This window comes from Cyprinus carpio, chromosome B12, assembly GCF_018340385.1.
Source record: "Cyprinus carpio isolate SPL01 chromosome B12, ASM1834038v1, whole genome shotgun sequence".
Taxonomy (NCBI): Eukaryota; Metazoa; Chordata; class Actinopteri; order Cypriniformes; family Cyprinidae; genus Cyprinus; species Cyprinus carpio.
In genome coordinates, this window is record NC_056608.1 from 10722155 (window position 1) to 10733411 (window position 11257).

The following is an 11257-nucleotide window of genomic DNA, read 5'->3' on the forward strand; positions in this document are numbered from 1 at the left end:
CAATTTTTTTTTAAAACCCTCTCTGACCCCATACATCTGAACTGTACTTTAAATATTTGTATTGTTTATACTTTATTATAGTATTACACTCCTTTGAGATCTTTGAGATACAAACAACCACAAACTTTTTGGTGACACTTTAGTTTAGGGATCAATTCTCGCTAGTTGCTTATTAGTATGCATATTAATAGAACATTGACTGATTATTAGTACTAATAAAGCATATTAATCTTAATCCCTTATTCTGATATAAGACACTCTTAATTCTACCCATACCTGTACGTTTACCTTACTAACTATTAATAATCATTATCCTTAAGCATTATTAGTAAGCATAATCTTCCTTATTCAGATTAACTCTGCTTTCTGGACTTCACACATCATTCAGTAATTCAATCCGATATCTACTTCACTTTAAAGCTCATAATGTTGATGTGTGACTGAAATGCATTTGGCAGAGCATGAGTAAACACAATTCTTTAAAGTGTTAATCATCTCAAGGATGTGAGCTGTGAGGAAGCTGGAGATTTTCTCCCCCTGTAGGTGAAGGTCACAGAGATGCAGCTGTTTTCTTTCTAGAACCCTAAAGACCTTCCCAACTTTCCAAACTAAATACTGTATGTGCCACCAACTATGAGCTTTTTATCATCACTTCCACCTCTCTAAAGGTCATTTAATTTTTTTTAATAGTTTGTTTGTCCAGTCTTGGGAAATGTCCCTCTGTGACACGAGCTTTGGCTTGGGACTGATCTCATCCCCTTAAGACAGGCTAATGCCCTCAGAGCCACCTGTCTGTCAGAGCAGTGTGATTACATGCTCTCCTTCCATTTTTTGACCTCAACCACATTTATACCTGCAGAGGTGACATTCAGAAAACACTTCTACGTCATTACAGTACTTTCTTTCTACAGTGCAGTATATTTTGGTAGATTTGGAGAAAAAAATCACCACCACTGCAAACAAGGAAGGTCAATGAACAATGTCTGCTGTAAGAAATATTGCTTTCTATTACAATATAGAAAGCAATATTTCTTACAGCAGACATTGTTCATTGACCTTCCTTGTTTGCAGTGGTGGTGATTTTTTTCTCCAAATCTACCAAAATATACTGCATATATTTATTTATTTATATGTGTTAAGAAAACACTACACCACAAAGGAAAATATAGCAGCAGAAAAAAATGAAGACAAATAAAAAGACTTCTAAGCAAACTTTATTTTTCATTGGCAATCACAGGTTAGCAGTGTCAAGCAATCCCTGAATAATTGGCACGGTAAACAAAAAAGGCTTTTAAACAACATATGGGTATCTTGACATTCCAAAGCAAACAAAACAAAACTAGATTACACATCTGAAAAATGCTTCATTTTTAAAAACAGGGTATAAAAATATGATATCATATTTCAAGAAACAGACCTTGCAACATAATTCACAGTTCATTAATTGTTTCCAAAATATCTGACAGTGTTAAAACATTCATAATCTTCAATGGGTAATTCAGTCAATGTAAAGGGAGATGGGCTTTAGACTCTAAAAAGAGTTGATTCTAAATATTTTTAAATTAATATCTGTTTATAAGAATGTATGACAGATTTTAGAAAGAAAGATGTATGGTGTTTTAACCATATTATGAGCTCATTAGTGATTTCCCTCACCAAAGTCTAAATTTATTTAGACTGTCTTACAACACAAGATACAAAAGTGTTCCTCTTATATAATGTATGATCTTGTTCTTAAATAAAAACAGTTTGTAATGAAATATTAGAATGTTACAAGACCACAGGGCAACAATGCACACTCAACGAGGACACGGAAAGCCATGAGTACACCCTTTTTTTTTATCTAAAAACTTTTGCTGCGTTCACGCGATGTTGTGAATGATTGATAAACATTTATAGATGACAACCAAGGATGTCCTACTTAGAGCTGTTCATGTTCTCAGAATTGTAATTATGAGTCTCTCTAGCAACACTTAACAGCTAAATTAATCTGTGTAATTTGAGTAATCAATAGATGAAACCACAATATAAAAGGTAATGAAAATGCCTTATTAATAATCTTATAGTTTATTCAGTGGGGCATTAGAAAGTTGTTCTGTGCTAACTCTGTGCTAGCTACATTAAAATTATTTTTATTTACCAATTATTCTTGCATTATTCAAAAATAAACAGAATTATTAAGCTGAAATATTACAAAATAACTGTTCAACTACCTTTTACTTCTGAAGCTGCTGCCATTTTTAGTGTTTCCACACGACGAGGTTAAAAAAAGTTGCAATTACGAGTTCTACGAGGACATGAACGCTTTTTACAAATCTCATAATTCTGTTAATTCTAACATGCCGTGAACGCAGCTAAAAGGGTAAGGATACGCATGTGTAATATTATGTGCACTAAAAAGGTGACATGATAATGTACCATGGAGTATAATGTAAATGCACTGTACATAAATGATAATCATTCAGTAATATGGTATTTATCAGAGTACCATGGTAGTACCATCTGATACAGTGCGTTTTATAATGGCAATTTCCTTTAGCCACAAATATGTCAACTAAACATATCAACTGAAATGTTACATATACTTGCTTTTTGTAATCTATCCAAGAATATTAAAATATATCATTGTTATAGTTGATTTTAACTGATTTTTCTAAACTATTTGCTACTTTTTGTTTAAGTGATGAATCTTTTTTCAGGATAAAAAGGATTTAAAGGGATAGTTCACCCAAAAAATGAAATGTATTCATCCTCAAGCCATCCTAGGTGTATATAACTTTCTTCTTTCGGACAAAAACTCTGATTGTATTCTGAAAGAAGAACTTCATATACACCTATGATGGCTTGAGCGTGAGTAAATAATTGGGTAATTTTCATTTTTGGGTGAACTATCCCTTTAATATCATTCACTAATATCTGCAAACACCTTTAATTGTCAAATAGCCGATCTTCGCATAGCTCCAGCGGCCACTTTGATGCTCCACCAAACACCTCAATGTTACTGTCAGTCCAGGCCACCACATTTCCAGGAATGTAGGATGAGCAGTTTGACATGGCAATGATATCCGTGGAGCGCAGGACCCGATCCCAGATGTTAAAGTGGCTCAGTTCCCCCACAAAGGCCTGGGTTGCATCAAAGCGCCCCCCTACTACATCCTGTTGAGGCCATAAACGACAGGCCTCGTTAAGACAACAACAATAACCCCTTTTATTCTCTCTTAGAGGATGTGCAAGCTAACTCTATGACATTGTTTAATGCCTGAGGTCAAGTTTTATTTAAAGTGTAAAGTTCATGAGTCAGTAACAATGTTTGTGCAGGGATGGCATAAAATTACAGATACAGTGTGACTGTGCAGCAAAAATGGCTGTATCAGCTCTGCTTATGTACTCACCTGCTCTTGGCCCAGGATGAGGACTCCTCCCTGCTTGATAGGATGCCAGGGGGCCAGATTTTCTCCTGATCCCAATCTTTGGCCATCCTGGTAGGCTTCCCAAAGCCCATCCCTGGTTGTCCAAGTGATGCAGATATGGTGCCACCTCCCATCGCTCAGTGATAGAGGTAGTTGTGCCACCTATTTGACAACAGTAGGTATTACAATATTTTAATAATATTTTATATATATATATATATATATATATATATTAGTATTTTCTTTTTTTCTTGAAGCACAAAGTGAGATCTTAAGTTTTTTTTTTTTCATACCAGGAATTATACTGCCAAGATGTAATATCTCTGTTCTATTTAAGGTATAGTTCACCCAAAAAATATACATTTTCTTATCATTTATTCATCCTCATGTCATTCCAAATCTGTAAAACTTAAAGAAATTTTAAAGAATGATGGTAACCAAACTGTTTTGGTTACCACTGGCTTCTATTGTGTGGGGAAAAAAAAACAACAATAAGAAAGTCATACAGGGTTGGAATGACATGAGGGTGAGTAAATGATGACAGAATTTGATTTTTTTGGAGGGTGAACTATCCTTTTAACTCACTGTAAACTGCTGAGCTTCATTTACACTCTCAAATCTCATTTGCAGTCATGTTTTTTAAACTTTCCATGTTACATTTCCAGGTCACATTAACCCAGTGGCATTAGCCGTCAATGACGTCAATCCTTGCGTGATGTTTTTCTAGACGGTATTAACAACTCTGATACTTTTATGCTGCTTTTCAATAAATGATGATTATTAATCTGCAGTGTAATAGCAATAATAGTCATAATAGTAATAATAATCATCATCAGTGTCCTCATAACACTGAATGCCAAATTTACATTTCTTAATACGCAGGTTTGTTACCTTGTCATTGATGAGCAGTTCTATAGGGTTATGGCCCCATTCGATCAGTACAATCTCATTTGCCTGTCCAGGCACTCCATAGGAAAACGGGGTTCCAATACCGGGGCTCGAACCTGACTTGAGCCACATGCAGATAGTGAAGGCGTACATTTCTGGCAGGCTTTTCTTTACTTGTCCAAAAAGGTAATTTGTGCGAAGAGGAAGAGAGATCTTGAAATTCTCTGGTGATTTAAATCCAGCTCCTCCTAAAGTCAAAAAGTGTGATTTATTATTGTGCCATCTCTGGAAGAATACAGAAATATGCTGACCGACCACAAAACAACCTGATTACCCCCTCGGCACTGGAGGGTAATGAAGTCCCTTTGAAATTAAACATTAAGAAAAATAATGTGGACAGCTATGATCAAAAGTAGAGGAAACCAAGAGGTGAACTGTAACACTATCATGAAGCACATAGTGCTAAATAGTTAAAAACATGGAAATCAAATGTGTTACAACACTGCCTAGTCTCCTGTACTTGAGAAAGAAGAATGACTAGAGAACATAAGAGTGCTTTGTGCAGACCTTTCTCCAGTTCAGAGATCCTGTTCATGAGAGAGTTGAGAGTACTGTCAGTGCGCTGGTGATGAGCGACAGTCTCATTATATAGCTGGGACTTCTCTTCTTCAAGCTCATTGACCTTCTTGAGCAGTTGATTTTCCAAGTCCTCCAGTCTACGCTGAAGTAGATTTCTCAGCTCATTAGGAAAAGAGGCACCAGAGATATTGGCTCGCATTTGCTGTTGCTTTGAAAGGTTAAACAACAAAAAAAGGTTACCTTTCAAAGATTCCTATATGTAGCTGACAGAATTGTACATATTATTTTCTTTGCCTTATAGGACCCATTCTATTCTGAGAACACCTCAAAGAAGTTCATTTGTAATGCAGTTAGTTTCTTTTGTATGCATGTTTATTTTTCATTTTTAATTTAAAACTACTATTTATACTACACCATGCAGTATAAATACAAATAAAAATAAATAAATAAATTACATACATTCCTGTTAGGGACAAAATAAATTGCTAGGTCTCTAATGTTTTTGAATGACATAGGTAAGTAAATACAAATATTTTTAAAAATTCAATTGTTGATAATTAATGGAAATGGAATACACAAACAAACAAATAAATACGGCCATATATATATATATATATATATATATATATATATATATATATATATATATATATATATAGATATATATATATATATATATATATATATAGTATTAGAGTTAGCGTTCGCTCCATCATTTCACACATTCAGATTAACACCTGACATTTAAGCGGCACTGACACGTTCCAGACATTTTGTCGCTTGGGGCATCATAAGTAACTTTGGCATTTGTGGTTAAGGGATAGAGACGTACTAACTAATTAGATAATCCCTCTAAATCTTCAACGCCTCCACATAATTACCAAAATAGTCGTGGTACAGAAACTTCCAGCACAAATGTGATTTTAGTCATTTAATCTGCCTATTTATTCATGTAGAACATGACAAAACCTTTACAGCTATATATATATATATATATAAAAATATATATATATAATCTTACCTCTAGATTTTCCAGTCGATCTTTCAGACTCTGCATGGTTTTTCCAAGAACGTCAATGGTGTCATTTGGATCTTTAGGCACATCATCCATTGTGTCCTTATTCATTTTCCTAAATGCTTCGGAGTCAGACTCACACCGTGACAGTTTAGACGTCAGCTCTTTAATCGTTCCCAAATGATTGACAATGGTCTCCTTCTGTTGTAAGATGGTCTCGCGAAGTTGCATGACGGTGTTTCTCAGTTCCTCCTCCTGGACCGATGCGCTTTGAACAGGCAGAGACTGCACGGGGCAACTTGTATCCTTGTCAATGGGGACTGCAGTGCATAGAAAGCGCTCACCCTTTTCATTCTGTCCATAGACAACTTTAACACATGTCAGTGCATAGATGCATATGAGTCCGGCGAGCAGATTAAGCATTTTGGAGCGATGTAATAAAGGCGCACGGAGAGGTTCAATAATATGTATGCCAAAGTTATCCTGTTTTGAATGGCAAAAATGATCTTAAACTACACATAGCGAGTAAATCATTTTCATCCGTGTATGTTAGTTATCATACCCTGCCCTTGAACACCTGACCCTGCGCTTCTCGCGCTAGTAGTGCTGCTTAAAAGAAGAGCGACACAGTCAACAAATGAACTTCAGTGATTGGATGAATCTGATTGGATGTAGTATTAACGTCACTGGGCCTTAGAGTAGCTATAAAATAAAGTTCCTAAAAAAACAAACAAAAAAACAAGTAGCCTTAATCCAACACGTTAGCGAGTATTTTAACACCTAGTGCTCTGGGTCTGTGATTATGGGATTTTATTTATAGCAGGTGGCACATTTTGTTTCAGTGGCTATATTCATTGAGATAACATGCTCATGTAAATTTGCTATAGCTAAATTAGTTCAATTTTAAGACTTCTTAAGATTCTTGAACTGTATTTTTTTTTTCAATGACAAAAAATATCATTGTTCTCCAACGACCACAACCCATGGTAACACTAATAAAAATGGGCATTCAAAAATTGTGTATGTGAATTAACTGCAGTAATAAAATCGTTAACATGATTACCATCCTCAAATATCTACCACCCCCACTGGAAACTAAAGCAATACATAAAACATAGGCTCTAAACTACATAAGAGAGAGTGTGAGTGTGTGTTGTTTAGTCATTTTCACATTTGAAGTACAGTACATTAGAAACATAGTCTCACATTGGAAAGTAGTGTTACAAACCCTCTGCATATGCTTAAACATGATATTTCTATTCACTTTAACATTTCGATTAAAGTGGATTTAATCTTTTCATTCAGCTTTTGTGGATATTATATAAAATTATGTTGCAAATTACAAATCAAATTTGACTTTCTTACCTCAAAATTAGTTTTTTTGAACTGTAAATTATTAATTTTTAAATTATTTATTTATTTATTTATTTATTTATTTAGATACAGCTAATACTGTCTGGTCAGGAGGGTTTTTGAGGTCATATATGATTGCATGCCTGCTCAGTTCTAAATGGTTAAAAGGATTTTAAACTGAACACTCTCTGGTGTACTCTACAGCTTACGTCTGTTCTGTAACTACGTAAGTGGACAAGATGAAGTTAAATGAGATTTAGATTAGTTTTACAGGTCACTGTGAGAGGTCACGTGTCATCTGCAGTAAAATGGAAATCAAAACAGCCAGTGCCGCATTTTAGGCTTAGTAATCTTCACAGTCAACAATATTCTTTAGATAGTTTTAAGCAGGTTAATCAATGGTCATGTTCATTTTTAACTTTTAATTTAAAATGTCTTATAGCTTCAGATTTTTAAAAACAAATAGAAGAAACGGACCTAGAATACTATGAATATAAAAAAATATAAGTAGAAGAAAAATATCAATGCTGATTAATGTAACTCAACGTGGTGTGCCTTTGGACTGAGGAGCAGAGGTTTAACAGGATCATGACCAGAATGTGGCTACCAGAGCCACTGCAGAGAAAACTGACGCAGGGAGCAGCAGAAGTGTATTGCTGAGCCTGGCAGAACTTTGACACCTCCCTGCTGCTGGTGAGAACATCCTGTCAAAGGGACAAAGCACAATTAATACTAGAATGTGTCTAATTTAAATGGATACTAATGTTCATAACTTGACAATCACACTTTTTTTTTAAGAAGTGAAATTTGGCAGTTATGCTAGAAATTTACAGTAAAAATACAAAAGGTTAGCTTTTAGGATTGAATTTATATTTACAGTAATATATATATATATATATATTTAGCTTTTAGGATTGAATTTATAATTATATATTTTAGGATTGAATTTATATTTACAGTAACCAACCTACTGAAGTACTAAAATGACTAAATATGACAAAAAAGACTAAAATACTAAAATCTGTTTTTAGCAGAGCAGAGAGAAAAAAAAACATACAATAAAAATAGTTCACAGATGCATAGCATATGTTAAGGTCATAACAACCTTTAAAATATAAACTATAAAATATAACTGTATATAAAATATATACTATAAAAAATAGTAGGCTAAATCGTGTGCACAATTTACTATTTCGTTCCCTCAATTTATAAATTGTGCGCACGATTTAGCAAATCGAGGGAACGAAATAGTAATAGTGTGCACGTTTTAGTACATCAGAGGGAACGAATTAGTAGATCGTGCACACGATTTATTTATTTTTTCTTGCATGTCATGTGCGGGGCTCCGTAATAAAAGGCTACACTGACAACCACCAAAAATTTACTAATGCATTATTCAGATCAAAAGTTGTGTCTACTAATATAAATGGACCTGAGCTGACACAAACTAGCAGTGAATATTTTTAATAATTTAAAAATGTTATATATTATGTATTGTTTGTTGTTAGTTTTTTTGTTTATTGTTACCAATGTAACATAAACCCTGAATGTAACTGATAACCAAACCCTATGAAGCAATAAATATAGTTTTTTTTTTCTTTACTGTAAATTACTTGCTCTCTTTCAATTCCAAAAACTGTACAGTATTTTATTTATTGTTAACCTAATGGATCTTATATAGCATTTTTACAGTCTTTTACAATTAAAATTGTAGAGACCTTCTTAAGTGGCATATTATGGAAATAAAATAAAAGTCAAAAAAGAGAATTAGTTATTAATATTGAGATCATCTGTGCAGTTTCTTATGTTAGGTATAATGGGCCAATAGGCATGGTCAAGACTTTAATTAAACATCAGCTTGACACTAGCAATGCCAAGTTCTAATTTCAGGATTTTATTAACAGATACAATGTATACTACCCTGAATTCAGTGAGATTTGTAAAATATCCCTATTATTTTATCTCTTACACTTAATTTTGTCAGATTTTCAACATATAAAATCCTGGCCCTGGATCCTGTACAGCTTTTCTTTGGATGAAAAAAAAAAAAAAAAAGCTGATGACCAAATTTATGAAAAACACGCTGCACACATACCATAATGCATAAAAAATAAACTACGGCCTTCTTTGGCCTTTAGTGCAACTGATTTTAAACTGAAAATATGCTGATTGCAGGTAGGGTATGACTTTTCTGACATGATGCACCACATGGCACAGATTACAGCAGTGTTACTCAGCACTTTGCATTGCTACACGTGAGCTGCAACTACAGCACAACCATTCCGGTTCCTTGAAACAGGTTATTCACTGAATGAACTCACAGAATGCATCAGAACAGATAATAAATCAATCAATGACTAACTGCAAGTTACATTATAATCATTTCTTTAATATATCCAAGGCTGCATACTGTGCCACCAAGAATACAATATATTTTTTCTTTACTTGTATATAACAATTGGCCTAAATGAGACCTATTCACAGTCATGTCTTTGTTTAAGCTTATTTCATAACTAAAAAAGAACAAATGCATTTTTCATACTTCAAGTTTTTGGTGGGTCCCAAGATTGTTTTGACCTCGCTAGGTGATTCATCAATGAAAAGGTTTGGAAATCTTTGGGAAGTTTTCTACATTTCAACTCATCAGGTCATTAGCAAAGTGCTCATGAAGTAAACTGGACTTATCAAATAAGATACACATCCAAAATATGCAGTGCTGAGAGCTGTCCACAGGATCAATGCTCTAGATGATTTATTAAAAAGTAGCCTGATATCACATGGATACACTGTACAAAAATACAGCTGAAGATACAAATTTCAAAGAAGCGGCACATTAGTCCTTGCCCATGAATAGATCACATACATGACTAATAACATCTTATACAAGCGTGTTTATGAGAGATGTAAAAGCCAGTGAATAAACAAAGCCTTCACAAAACATATCTAAATGAGCTGATGCACACTGCAGAGAAAATGTTATCCAGATATTACACTATGAGCCTGAAACCTTACGCTCATTAAACTGAAAAGATGAGAGCTCTGTTTACAGCAGAAACGCATTTGTGTTGTGAACCAGTGACCCTCTTTACAACAGAATGTGAGTCATCAGGTGTTCAGTGAACATCTCTGTGCCCTCACAGCTGAATATTCTTTAGATTTCTATTTTTTTTTTCTAGTTTGAATCTATTTCTTTACATCAGAATCGTACCATTATGATACATAGTCATTTTTAAAGTGAAATAAAAATCAGTTTTTTTAAATGCAAGTTATCTCTTAGTGAGTGATTAATCAATGCATGTTTGATTTTTTAAATATTTGTTTTGACCTCATAATTTTTAATCAAAATGTCTCTCAGATGATTTCACTCAGATACGTCAAAAAAGATCAATCATTATCATGACTTTAATATTTAGAATGGTGTAGAAAACAATCAGTCCTAGGTTCCATTTTTTCTAAACAGTGTGTAAGAATGGAAATGGCCCTATTCACAAACTATGATGACATTTTTACACAGTTTTTTATATATATATATATATATTTTTTTTTTAATTAAATGCCACATTATAACACTGCACTTTGTGTTTTATTACTTTGGCATTAAATTACAGAAAACTGGTTAATGCTGGTGTGAGAGTGTTTCTTATTCAATGGCTGAGGGAGTGACAACAAATTTGACACATTTCATTTTTCTGACCAACCCCGAGAACCCCAGAAATGTAAAAAGGGTTCATTTGCATTAATTTATTGCATTACAGCTTTTTTTTCTAATTCATGTAAAACTATCAAATTAATCAGTTTGCATGATCAGTGGGAGACAGGAATCTGTTCCTTCTTTTATGCTCCCAGCCCAGCAGAGGGCCCATTGAAATGATAATGTAACCTTTCACCATCTGGGCTGTTGAAGCTCCACCAGGATTACATCTGATACCACTGCTGTGATTGTACGAATGGAATGGATGTAGTATGAATGTAATAGTTTACAAGATAATATGAAACTTTAAATAATAATAAT

At 33.9% G+C, this 11257-nt stretch overlaps 1 protein-coding gene across 4 annotated transcripts; it reads right to left on the minus strand.

The window, feature by feature from the left end:
* Positions 1 to 1198: 1198 nt before the first annotated feature.
* Positions 1199 to 6517, minus strand: LOC109086853 (neuronal pentraxin-2-like). Of its 4 annotated transcripts, none has more exons than XM_042735304.1 (5): positions 5899 to 6517; positions 4866 to 5079; positions 4302 to 4546; positions 3393 to 3572; positions 1199 to 3180 (listed from the first exon to the last, which is right to left on the minus strand). In XM_042735304.1, exons 1-5 carry the CDS (start codon positions 6313 to 6315, stop codon positions 2929 to 2931), a joined length of 1308 nt encoding a protein of 435 aa, XP_042591238.1. In that variant the 5' UTR covers positions 6316 to 6517; the 3' UTR covers positions 1199 to 2928. The 4 variants fall into 4 exon arrangements, with proteins under 4 accessions (XP_042591238.1, XP_042591240.1, XP_042591237.1 ...); XM_042735306.1 differs by having other exon boundaries at positions 1199 to 3156; positions 5899 to 6512; XM_042735303.1 differs by having other exon boundaries at positions 4866 to 5085; positions 5899 to 6511.
* Positions 6518 to 11257: the final 4740 nt, after the last annotated feature.